The 13,784-nt window shown below is 36.2% G+C and overlaps 1 protein-coding gene across 1 annotated transcript in view; it reads left to right on the forward strand.

Moving 5' to 3' along the window:
• The first annotated feature begins 473 nt into the window (after positions 1–473).
• The window catches only part of LOC129226023 (protein tiptop-like), a 29,014-nt gene continuing 15,703 nt past the window's right edge, over positions 474–13,784 (forward strand). The window contains 1 exon segment of the mRNA XM_054860597.1: positions 474–615. Coding sequence (XP_054716572.1) covers positions 474–615 — 142 coding nt within the window.

A 13,784-nucleotide genomic window follows, 5' to 3' on the forward strand; every position in this document is an offset into this window, starting at 1 on the left:
TCTCCGTTGCCAAATGAACGGAGGGAGAAAAAGATCTCACATCGATGTCGCCAAATCGAGAGATGAAGCGCCAAATGATTGCTCTCTTCTGGCAACCCGTGGCGAGTGTTAACTCCCGCGAGGTCGCCGGGAACGACCCGACCGTCGCGGTGATTCCCGACCGTCCGTAGTTGCTAGCAGAGCGCGGTGCCATGTGCCACTAGTCCGAACGCCGTTCCCACTCGCGCCGAGAGCAGACGATCTTGACGCCGCGAGGAGACTCTGTACTTGTTCGACGACGAACCGATCACTCGGAACACTCACTGGATATATTCTCTTCTGCCAATCAAAACAGTAGAACGAAATAAAAAAAATCTCCATAATTATTTCGTTCGTGAAAATCGTCGTGGTTTCGAAGAAACTTATCCGCTGCCTGTGCGCGTGTAATTGAATGAAGTGCGTGCCACCAGAGGGCGTTGCTCGTCAATGCCCCAATGAAACTGTCAGTCAAACTGCGACCGACAGTTGAAGGTCGATCGTCTGAAATTTCTCGTTTGTTGTCCCCGCCGCTGCCACCGCTGCTCTTCCAAGGAAGCTGTTTTCTTAGAGGTGAGAAATGTTTTTCTTTTTAAAAAGGTCAGATGGCGCCTCTGTAAATATCCGAGTTTCTCTCGCATTTGTGTATAAATATTTATTTTCCTCCGATTTATGAGCGCAAAGAATTGTTTTGATAGAAGCCCAGATATAAATATGACAGATTTAATAGACCTTTGAGATTTATGGGTTGGCATCACGGGCAAGTGCCGGATCAAAACGTGGAAAGTACAAGAATTATTTCGTTATTTTAAGTCCGATGCGATTGGAATTTTTGCTGTTGTAAATTTTTTCTCAGATATTCTTAGATGGTTTGGGAATTGAATCTTTTGTTGTGGAATGTTTTCCGAAGACGGTGGGCGGATGCCTTTGAATGTCGTTGCCTTGTTTCAACTATTTATACTTTTTTATCGATTTAATTGGTTGTCAAGAAAGTTAAACGTATATACAATTTTTTTCCAAATCACTCTTTATTTTTATGGGCATTTGATGTACCGTATGCATTTTTTTGCATAAATTTCAAAACCAAATTGAAATTATTCCTTTTAGAATTAGAACTAAAAAAAAAGTCACCTGTGCTGACGCGTGATGCTACACTAAGGTACGAATGAAATGTCATTGAACCTATTAAATTTTAGATCGTATTAAATAGCACTTTGCGATTTGTTTCAATGATTCATTGCAGCAAGTTAAAGTATTTTCAATCAGCTTTCATCATTTATCTTTTTCTTGTGATATTCCAAAGAACTTAAATATCTTCAAATGTTTGACATCATTATTACTAGGAAATCTAGGAAACATCAGTCAATTTAAACTACATTTTCTTTTGTGGAGCATAATATTATAAATAATTGCTGTACATGAAATGCAGGTATCCAGTTTTGAATCGTGGAAAAACTTATCTTTTTTCATCTTACAACAACTTACATGACAACACAGCTGGGGATCACCCACTGTGAGTTTTGCCGCTCGTTCTGTGGTATCCAAAAGAGACTTTTAATATCAGGCTAGTTTTTGTGCGCGTCGTCAAAGAAAACATACCTGTAGTTGCAGGTTGATTTTGAAATTTCCGCCGTTTTGACGACCTACTCAGATTCAGTCCCTAATTTTGAAACTATTTTTAAAAAAAAGTTTAAAAAAGCGGTTTAAATTAACGTAAGACCATTAGAAATAACAAAATATATTTATTTTAATTTTATGTATACTAATTTGATTGTTACTTTTTATTTCACTACATTTAATAATACAATAGCAATTTTTTCAAAAAAAAAATTAGTTCATTCAAAATTAACTCTAAAAAAAATTTTATACTTGAAAACAATTAATAATTGTTATGACATATCGTGAACTGTGAAGGCCGATATTTTATTATTTGTTGGCCGTCTTCCGCACTTCAGTTACAATTTTTAAATATTTTCTCCAAAAGAGGGCGTGGGTAAGCAACTTTGTTTCACTGCGATACAATTCCAAGAGATTGATGATTTGATCTTTAGTGTTTTTATTAGTAATTTTACCTTTAGTTTACGTGAAAACAACCATTCAACTTTTTCATTTGTCCTTTCTCAGAAGAGAAGGTGACCATTTACTTTTTTCCTCAAAACTAGACATTCAACAACTTAAGGTCTGTATCGCAACCAGAAATTACCTTATGGGTGGAGTTTTTTTTGGTTATAATCGCCCTTATTATATTTGTATAAATACAGTAAGGGTCAAAGTGTATATACTCAATGTATGTCCTCATGAATGGAAATACATTGCTTTGGAAAGGGGGGGGGGGGTCAATTGCCTCCTCCTGGACCTTCCTAAATGAGGCGCCTGCTGGCATCGCTCTGCCTTAGGAATATGACAAAAAGTAGTAAAGTAAAAACGTTGTAATCATGTCGTATAATACTTTTTAATATACAAGTTTATTTAAGAGTATTTCGTGCCGCTTTTAAAAAAGAATTTAAATTCTAGATTTTTGCACGATTTCATACAATCAATCAACATTGCTTTGAACTGCAAGTGGCTAACGTGCTTTTCTCTAGTCACCAAATTTCTTAAAATCGAAAATATCCTTTGGCTGGGACCAATATTTATGCAGCGCAATTATATATTTAATAATTATGCGAAAATTTGCTTGATTCAAGTTATTGTATGAGAAATGATTATTAAACAATTCCACTTAACGAACTTTGAACTAATTATGTAGTTCTTAAGTTAAGCAGTGCCGAATCTAGGGGGAGCAAACCGAGGCTCTTGCACCCCAGGCGGTAAATTCACCCCTTCTGTGTGTGTGTGTGTTGGGGGGGGGGGGGCGTTGAACCTCTAGAAAACAACTTGAAGGATTATGAAACTCTTACGAATTCAATGTTAAACAAGGCCTCTCACACCGCTGGACCAACGATTATTGAAAAACATTCTTTAGAAAGTTAACGATTCCAAATGTGCAACTTTTTATAAGTCTAAATTTTGGTATTCGGGAGAAGGGGGACATAGCACTTAAAACCTTTGTTCCTGCCATTTTACTGTTCCAAAATTTTTGAGCTAGTCAGCAAATCACAATAACAACTGAAAGCAAAAAGTTAAACTTAAATTGAAAAAGCAACATAGGCCATTTTATACTGCCGTGTACAAAATAATGTTCAAAGAATTTTTGGAAAAGTGTTTCTGTAGTGATTTAAAATTAAGGTTTTTGTGTTTAGCAAACTAAGAATATCCCCCCCCCCCCCCCCACCAAGTGCGTAGCAGTTGTCATTTGCTTTCAAATAGGCCTTCAATGAGAAAAACTATAATTTATCCGTTTGGATAACCTTCAAATGCCCTTTTCGGAAGTTCAAAGAAAATGTTAACTCTGTTTTGGCATCCTAATATATAGCTTCTTATATCTAAGGGACCAAGGTGTCTGGGACTTGCAGAAAGAAACACCTCGGAGGACATTTGACGACAAAAGAGGGATTAGAGAATGCAGTTTGGACCGAGCTTGGTTCTAGAGGTGCACAAAAGACTTGCATCAATCAAACGAAAGGTGTCCACTGTTCTGTCGTCCCGTCCCCACCGGCAGTCTGCTTGGGATAATCCATCCAAAAGCGTTAAGAATAGTTAATGCCCTTGATGGCCACTTGTGGGCTTCCATCCCAAGTGATTGGCTCATAGGGCTTTTTAGAGACCTGATTGTTCTGTACAGACAGTTGACATCAAAGTGACAGTTGCGCCTCTATCTCTCAAACAGATACTGTTGAGAAAGAGGGGTTATGGGTAGGTCTTTACCTCAAAGCGTTTAAGTGGTGAATCTCCGTGAGTAATTTCAAATTAGGTTTCTCAACGTGGGGTAATTCACCTGCAGCCAGGTGGGTTCTTAGGGGGTAATCATTACTGTTTCTTTCTGTCGAGTCATTTCGGTAGCTTGAAGCCACGATTTCTTCTAAAATTTCCCATTCATTCTTTAAAGCGTAAATTGTGTTCCGTGGAACCCCAGGGTTACATAGAGAACATTCAAGGACTCCACGAAACTTGCACTTTTTATCAAAATTTGTCTGGAAAAAAAAAGTTCATAAAAATAGGTTCGAGTGAAGTTTTTATTAGTATTTTCCTAAATAACAGCAGAAAAAGCATTAAAATGTTGCATTTTCTATAAACTTTATAGAATGTTAGTCTATCTGGAACAGTTTAATAACGATAGACCACGTCGCAAGGTCAACTGACCAATGGCTAGTCTATCCGGAACGATTTAACATCGGCTGAAAACGTGGCAAGGTGCGAATTATCTACCTTAAATTTAGTCGTGGCCAAACCCCATAAACAAAATAGATATATAATTTTTCAATAAATTCGAAGTCCCATTTATTGTCAATGTATGGCATGCGATTATGTCAGTACAAGAATATGAATTTTTTATTGAAATGAAATTTGATTCTAAACCATTGTCCATAGTTTTCCAACATTAAGAAATAGTATTTTTTAAATTCATTTAACAACGAGTGATTAGCCGAATATCTCGCCATTTAGGGTAACTTTAAGTCACATTAGGAATTTGATACAAAATAAATCATTTTAATTCGTTCACTTCCAGAGTATTTTGCTTTTTATCTTAACGTATATTTTTCACAAAACACAATAATGTGACTTGCTTTCTTACGGGAGTTTTTTCTTATTTTTCAGCATAATTTTAAAATTATATTTAACAACTAAAAATCAAACCGGATGTACGCTGCATCGAGAGACTACTCGCATTACATAGTCATGTAAAAACATGAAATACAAGTAATGAAAGAATTATTGACTTTTTCTCGTGGAATTACCAGTGCACATGGTAAGATAACTACTGTAAATAGAGGATTATAGACAATCGGGGGGGGGGGGGGCGGAGAAATCGAGGGTGATAAGAAGGGGGGCCCGGATCCCCTAGACACCCCTTCTGTGTGCGCCACTGCTCACCAGTGCTTTGTAAAAGTCACACAGCGAAACTACCCTGACTGAAGTTATTGGTCTTGATGGTTTTCCTAAACTGAAATGCTCTCATAGAAATAAATACCTGTCCTGATATGATGCGGAAATCGAGAATCAACTCGCAGGTGTTCCCAGTTCATGCGGAAACATATTTGCATCGGGAATCAAAAAGCAGAGATCAATCATCCATCAGTCTAATTTGAATCCAAGATGGAAGACGTTTGGTCGCCTCCTTAAAGCAGTTTATCACCGACCTGAAGCGAATGTCATTTTTTAGAGTTGGTAAAATTAGTTTTTCAATCATTTCTTACTGGGTCATTACATGATTCGAGCTCATCCTTAAGTGCCTTTGATGCCTACAGACGTCTCTTTTTAGTATCTTGTGATACCTATATTAGAGATCAATGACTTGGAAATCTACCTGTTCTCCGATCAGATGTGCAAAAGAACTAGAAACTTTTGCAAAAATAATTCATGATTACAAACTAGCAATCACTACTACATTAATTTGTATTCACTCCTCTAGCGCAACCTGAAATACCTTCTGGAGGGTTTTCTTTTTGGATCAAAAATGTCCGTTGAAGGGTATTTTTTGATGAAAAATACCTTTTGAAGGGGATTTAAAAAAAAAAAACCTTTCATGTGCATAAACTACTATATTAGAATTTGCATTTATGTTAAAAACCAATAGCTCTGTGGGGTGTCCCCCCTCCTGGCTGCTCCACTGATTCACTCAGGTAATATTTAATTGGTAGTTTATTACAACGTTCTTGAGTGTCAGAGTAAGAAAAGAGCGGATTGAGCTTCTATTTCCTCCCCAGTAAATTTCAGAACTTTAAGTTCCGAAAATGCTGTTTTAGGCTTTTTTTGTTCTCTTTAAGGGAGGGGAGGGTGGGATCACTACCCGTAGATCTGCACTTGATACTAGAGTTCTGTATGTACGAAGCGTGTTATTTAAGTTTATAACAATTTCTGAATATGTAGTGCTGCTGTCGCGTTCCGCATATGGGCGGGTACCTACATGCAAAATTTTTAAAGTTTATGTGCTATGGTTATACTTTTTAATTTACAAAAAAAAATAATGATTTATCGTTTTAAAAATACTAACGGATGAAACGGAGCTAAAATTTAAGAAATAATATTTATTAATAGGTAGACTACAAATTCATGTGATTTTTATTGAAGATTTTGGAGTTTTTTTTCTTCTGTTGCCAATTTGCTATTTCATAGACGCCAGTGTGGAAGTGTTCGTTAGCGTTTACATTTCTTTGTAGATACTCTCATTTCGTACTGTTGTGAAATGTGCGGCGTGATTTGTTTTCTTCATACAAAAAGCGTGTAATGAAAAGAATTTGTGGATGTCGAAAGCGCTGTAAATCAGTGGCGTACACAGGAATTTTTCAAGAGGGGGGGGGGGGGGTTCAGGATCGAAAGTTCACCATTCTCATATCATACTCCAACACGCATCCAAACATATTCTTTTGTTTTTATCAATTATCGGGAACAAAAAGCATTATTAAAAATATTGAAAAATTACTTGGCAATTTATTTATAACTAATACTTAATTACAGCACCAGAAAGCACAAAAATGAATGTATTTAAGTTTCCCATAATTAAAAATAAAAACAGCGACATAAAATCATCATTATCGAACAAATTATGTTCATATACAGTTCGATTTTTCAGGGGAAGAAAGAGAGAAAACAAATATTTTTTCATTTATTAAAACTAAAATTAATGTTACCTTTGCTTGGAGCAATAAAAAAAAACTCAAATGCGATGTGAGAGGTCTGGACCCTATGGTCAAATATTTTATGTTGCCCATGTTGTCATCTGAGAACAAATACATCACCCTTTTTACCTGGTTTTTCGCCAGGGCTGCGGAGTCGGAGGGAAAATGACAGATTCCGACTCCAGGAATTTTAGAACCTTTGACTCTGATTCCTTTACCCCAAAACCAGTCCGACTCTGACTCCACAAGCACTGCCAAAGTTGCAGATTTGAGAAAAAATTACCAAATCCTGACTCCGATTCCTTTACCCTAAAATCAGACCCTAGTCCACGATTCCGATTCTGCAACCCTGTTTTTCGCCCAGTGATTATCATGCAGAAATGCAAAAGAGGAGCGGTAGAGTCCATCCGCAAGAAAATCCTAGGTTAGGGTTGGTAATAGCTAATGAAGTGATTTATCTACATAGTGATTCCTTTCCCCAGAAGGTTTTAACACTAGGGTAACCCTTTCGGAGAAGGTAAATTTAGTGGACTACGCTAGTGCAGAGTGCATCGCTACCCCTTCACTGAAACAAGCATTAAAATGGTCAGCACTTTGACAATACTTAAAACTTTCCAATGTAGTGGTTAGCACACTGATGGCACACTTTTGTAAGGATGTATTCCAAAGGAAAGTTCTACGATATAAGAAGTGCCTTTATGTTGAAAAGTAGATGTAAGAAAATTAAAATTGCTATAAAAATAGCTCTTTTTTAAAAACATCAAATCACTCCTTAAGAGCAAAACACCTCGTAGATTAATCTGTTATTATTTGTGTTGTACACATGTTAATTGTAGAAAACCTTTCTTGAATTCTTGAAATGAAATATATTTTAAAGCACTTTTAGGGCAATTTTACCGAATTTCCGAAATTAAAGTTCAGTTTTCTATGTAACAAAGAGTTCAACCGTAGTTTTGATTGAAAATAGGAAGCTAATAAATGCCAGACTAAGAATTTACTGTTGCTAAGAATTTACTGTTGCTTTCTCTAGTACTGAGGCTACAAAAAGACAATAGGCAAGGTTTGAATTAGAGCTTGCTCGGGCATCTAATTCATTGTACTTAAATTAAAAGCGAAGTGTTTAAAAAACAAAGATGCATAATAATCGTTCATAGCTCGTTGAGAAGTTCAGTTTTCCATTTTTCCTCGTCAACCAAACTTTTTTGCACGATGTTGACAGTGTATATTAAAGAAAAAAAAAGGCATAAAACATGGTAAATTTAGTTGTTAGCAATTACGCATATGTAGAAGTTTGTCGTACATGTAAATATTTACATCATGGCATTATTCCTTTTTTGTTTTCTTTCATTTTTGGTGAGATTGTTGTGAAAAACGTAATCTAATTAATAGGCGTTTTCTTATATTCAAACTCCGCCCATTGACCAGGTCGAAAGTGTTCTAAGGCGCCATTTTTTTTCCTTTCAAAACAGACAGAAAAATAATCCTTTTTTCATAGGGTCATATCGCCAAACGATTAGAACAACAACACCTCGAGGACATTCCTCAGACGTTGCTGTAATTTCTTTCGATTGTTAATCATCGTCTGCACATCCTACTTTTAGCCCCCGAGTAGGAAGAAACAGGTTGTCTGGGCAAGAAAAGAAAATAAATCGTAACATGGTAACGTTCCGCGTCGAAATTTGATTTTCTTTCATCAATTGTTTATGATTTGATTAACTCATTTGGTGAGAGCACGTGATGATACTCAGAATTACTTCAGGCTCTTTATGTTCTCACTAATATTCATCATTCAAGTTTAGGGCCGCCGAGAGTCAAGGCGGGCACCTTGTCAGTGTGGTCGCTGGGTCCCCTTCCTCTCCGCCCTAAACTCATAAGATTTACTCTACTTTGATTCCGAACTGGGCCGCCCAAAGGTCCGGGCCGGTAGTTTCCAACTAGACTGACATGGCCTCTCGTCGGCCCTGTCCAAGTTTCGAGTTATGCTTAGCTTAAAAGTTAATTCTTATTTTCGTAGACTTCCTTGTTAGTTTTAAGTATTTTCACGTGGAAAATGCAACTTCAATGTAGTAATAAATCCCTACCCCCTCCATGCAAGGTAATTTACTAGACATCTGTTCTTCAGCTTAGCTACGTTCTAGATTTTTAGAGTCATGTATTGAAACTCTGATAAGTTGAAACTTGACCTTGGCAACGTTTACTTCTTTTGGGGGAAATAGGGAGCAGTGATTAATGCTGAGTTGTGTTTGGTTATTTTCGTAGTACTCAAATCCGTGGAAATTACTGTTACTTTTTTTTCACTGAATTCTCCAGAAAAAGTAAACATTGTCAAAGACAAGCTTCAACTTATCGGAGCCTCTCTAAAACTAACCTTTCGGGCAAAAATGGGTGAAGTGAATATTAATAAACAGTCATTTACACATGAGCGGCATAATTTTTTTTTGTAAACTTAAGTTTTTGTTGCGAATAATTATAACATTTTTGAGAAATATTTACGAAATATTTTCTTAACACATAGAAATATTAAGCCATGTGTATAATTAATTATCCGTTTCAGTCTTCAAATGTGATTTACTGTGTTTCTTCTTTCATGTATTACCCGCTCTCTTAACTGTAATGTGTTGAGCCTTTTTGAAAGAAAAATGTCCCTGCCCCTTCTGTCTCAGCACTTGAACTAGTATGGATGTTTAATATTGACAGTTTTCGATTTTATTCTTGATGAAAAACGTAGAAATAAAATGTGCATTAAAAAAATCTTCATATAATAGTTCTATTAAAAAACAAATTAAATAGAATTTGCCTACTTTTTAAAAATTCATCTATCATTTTGAAATAAAATTATCAAGTAATGCGAATAATAATACGTAATAATACAAGAGATGTAAAATACAATAATTCACGACATTTTTTTAAAATTGTTGAAGTTAACAACCATAAATAGATAAATTAATGAAAAAATTTTTTTCAACAAATTAATTCATAAAGTCTGCAGCTTCATTTTGGCGGAATTTTCGAACAATCACGATTGCTAATTGTTTTCGCTCGACCGTCCTTCACTGTTAAAACCATGGGTTCCAGACGAGTGAAAATATTCCCTCTAAGGTGAAAGCATAGTGCCTGAAGGTGCAGGCCAGAAAATAGAGCAGAGGAGCCAAAACAGCATGCAATCGCAGAAAGACTCATTGCGCATGCGCTTTTTTCCTTAGACGTACATTCAACCACCTCAATATGGCGGACAAATGATGATTGCGTTTTTGTGTCTTTCACATTGAATGAAGTACACTACTGGATTAAAACACAACTTTTCTAGGATTAATTATCCGAAATTACAAGTAAGTACAGCTTTTGATCACTTTGTAGCTTTTAGGGCTTTCAAACATAGTTAAGTGTCTAAAGTGCATTTATTGCTTTTCAGTAACCGTTAGTCTTCTAGTTCCCGTTTACCGTTACTATCGTGAAATTTCCGTCATTCAAAACGCTACTAAAAATATCTGTCATTACTTTCTTGAATACTCGATAAGCAGCTTTTATTAATCACCAAGAGAACCTTAATAAAAATGTTTCTTGTGCTTCGTAGATTATAACAGAAAGCTAGCGAAAAAAAAATCTCTCTCAGTCTAGCTCTTTTTTTCTTTTTTTTTTTTTGCTTTTTCATTCAAGTGTTAGAATCATTTCCTGTTAGCGGTCCTCGATAGCGTTAGAACTTTCTTTTGGTTTTTTATTTAACTGTTGAAAAACTTTATGTGCATTTTATTTTGTTACTCTTGATTAACGTTTATGAAACGATTTTGTTTTTCCGTAATTGTAATATCCCTGAATATTTTTGGCTCATCATGTAAATAATCCATAAGTACAGCTATGCTTCATTTTCGGAATACGCCAAGTTTTAGTAAATGTATAATTTCTCACATGTTTTAAATAATTACTCGTTTTTAAATTATAACGTATTTGTGACAGATCTTTGATACCAAGTGAAGGGGTAGATATTTATTGTTTTATTAATTCTTAACATTACTTTTTGTAAAAAAACACCAGAACCCTGAATTTTTTCACATGTTTTTAACGACCCCAGAGTTATTATTCATATTATTTATTTTATGATTTTTTAAGAAAACGATAAAGATTTCACCGGTCCGCAAAGTTTCTCATTTGCTTTTACCGCGCCCGTGGGTCAAAAGAGGTTGAGAAACACTGAGTTAGAGCACGATCAGATGAATTAACGCTATGAGCACTTCTTAACTATGTTGAAAACTCTGAAATATGATCAAATGCTGTAATTACATGTTTTAATCATTTCCAATACCGAGTTCAATGTGAAAAATGTCCAAAACGTAGAATATCATAAATCAAAACAAAACTTAAAAAAAGAAAAGAAAAAAAAATACACAACTGTATTCAAAAACGCACACAATACGGGGGAGGGGGGAGGAGGATCTATAGTAAGGGTGCCATTTCTCTCTCCGAAGGATCCTTTTTTTCACTCCGGCTGTCTAGTTTTTAAAAGGTGCCTGTTTTTCACCCTATTTAGAGGTGCGATTTCGGCTCCGTATTGGGTGCCGCTAGTGAACAAGCGTTTCTCCCCTGAAAGGTGCCGAATGCATCCTGTAGTTTTAACAGTGTTGATGTTTGGTTCCTTTTTCAACCCCACCGTCCTCTGCAGAGGCGCAACTGTTACACACGCATACACATACACACTCACACATAAGCCTGTAACACATACACGCCAACGTGCATTCACACAGGTCTACGCAAACACTCAAACCTACACATAAACAACTATACACACGTAACCCGCAGCTCTTGATTGCGAAAAACATAATTTGAATTCAGAATTTCAGAATTCAAATTAATTTAACCTTTTTTTTTTAACTTTTTACTTATTTATGCCTTTTTGTGCAGTCTTTAATTTGTTTTTTGAGGTGAAGAAGGACAAGTGATTATTTAATAGTCTTTTATTTTTTTCATTTAGTCGAACTGTGACCCGTCTAATTTGCCCTTTCCGCTTCAGGGTACTGTTTCAGTTGTATTGATGTAAATAAAGAAGACGAAAATCATTCGAATTTTTCCTACTGTAATTTGCTAAATTTTTTGAATTGCACAAGAAATGTAATGTTGGGATTGCCTGCACCAAACCTCACGCTTAGATATTGTTAATGCAAAAAACGTGACAGATCTCACGATAGCAAAAAATTCGCTATTCACAACTGTAAAGATCGTCTAAACGTAAACGTTTTACTCAAAAAGTTACGAGATCTCGTTAATATTAAGCGATGAAAGAATGTTCTCGTAAAATACGTAACAAAGCATACATTATACGAAATTTAATTATTATTCATCAGGTTTAAAATCTGTTCCTTAAAAGGTCTGAATTTATAATTTCGTCTATATAATTTCGTACTTGAATAACTTTTCCATTATAATTGCAATCTTATGTCGCTTTAGAACTTAATTTTTCGCAAAAAATTAGGATAATTTCACAGTATTTTGCAGTGAAGTGTCTCAAAATCTCGACATACTGAAATTTTTTTTTCATCGTAAAAATACGGATAAAGGAAGTATTCTATTATTTTTTACTCTCATTTGTACACTTACGCTGAAAAGAATACAAATTACTTCAGGATTTAGCGTTACTTACGGGGCATTTAAACAGCTAAATACTATGGATTGACCCATGAGTAAAATTCCGACAGTCATAATACAGGGGCGCCCGTCCCCCGAGAGCAAGGGCGCACCTCCTCCCTAAATTTTGCGGAAGACCAACCCCCCGGGACCAAGAGCCTCCCCTAAAAATGAAAAAAAGTACCCCTCAAAACAACCCCATAATAATTTCAATGGTGCAGTCTGCGTCATGACCCCCCCCCCCCCCTAGGTGGGCATCCCTGCGTAATAGCTAAATCCTATGCACACGCAAAAAAAGTGTTCTCGCTGTGATGGGGGAATGGATAATAGTTTAATTGCACTTCAATCTATTTTTGTAGTTTTTCGAATTTGACTATAATAAGATCTCCATCTTTCCTCTTCGCTCTGGAATTACCTACCAATTATTGTTGGCAATCATAATTTTACGAGCTCCTTCCTTGCCCGAAAATTCCCCTCGTAATTGAACTTACTGCTTCGTGGAGACACGAGTGGCTTTGATTAATTAAACCTGACGCGACCTCTGAAAAAGTGATAAACTTGTCGTTTCTTATGGAATACCCGGGAACCGGATTGAACAGCTTCCTAAGTACTTCTTGAGGAATACCAATGTCTTTGCCAAACGCCAATCCAGTTACGTGATTTCGTTTCCTTCATATTGATTGATGGGAGTATCTGTATTCTTGCAGTGACAAACTGTTGGCATTATTCCAGTTTGAGCTGTGGGAGTCGGAAGTAATATCTGACTCCGGGAATTATCGAGTCTCCAACTCCGCAACAGTGACAGCAGGGGTGGTCACCCCCTAAGAGCAAGGCCGCCCCCCTCTAAATATCATGAAGCCCCCCAAAAGTAAAAAAATACCCTTCAAAACACCCCCTAAAAATTTTTAATGGCGCATTCTGTGCCCATGACCCCCTCTTCCTCCGCTCCCCCTAATTGGCCACCCCTGCTGGACAGTGGGTTTTTGAGGAAAAATGACTGACTCCAACTCTTGAAAATTTAAACCTTCATCTCCAGACTCCAATTCCTGCAGCCCTGATTACAGTCATTTATGCGTAACTTTGGCGCCGTTTTCGAATTTTTTAGTATATTGGGCATTGAAAAAAAAAATAATAAATAAAAACATAATAATAATAAAATGATTCTAATCACAGCATTACGACTCTGAAAGGTTAGGTTTGCGCCAACTATGGTAGGCACGGTGTCGAACTCACCTGACAATTTTATAAGTTTTCTACTCTCTGTTTTACGAACAGATGAAAGTTGGCAATATGATTCAATAATTCTGAAGTTACATTTTGGAAGCTATATTTTAAAAATTGGTGGAAGTGTTCTTTCTAGATTGTAATGTTTTATGCAGCGAAAAAATGTTTGAAATCTTGTAAGATTATATAGTACAAAAGGAAAATGTGGTG

Source organism: Uloborus diversus, chromosome 7, assembly GCF_026930045.1.
Source record: "Uloborus diversus isolate 005 chromosome 7, Udiv.v.3.1, whole genome shotgun sequence".
NCBI lineage: Eukaryota > Metazoa > Arthropoda > Arachnida > Araneae > Uloboridae > Uloborus > Uloborus diversus.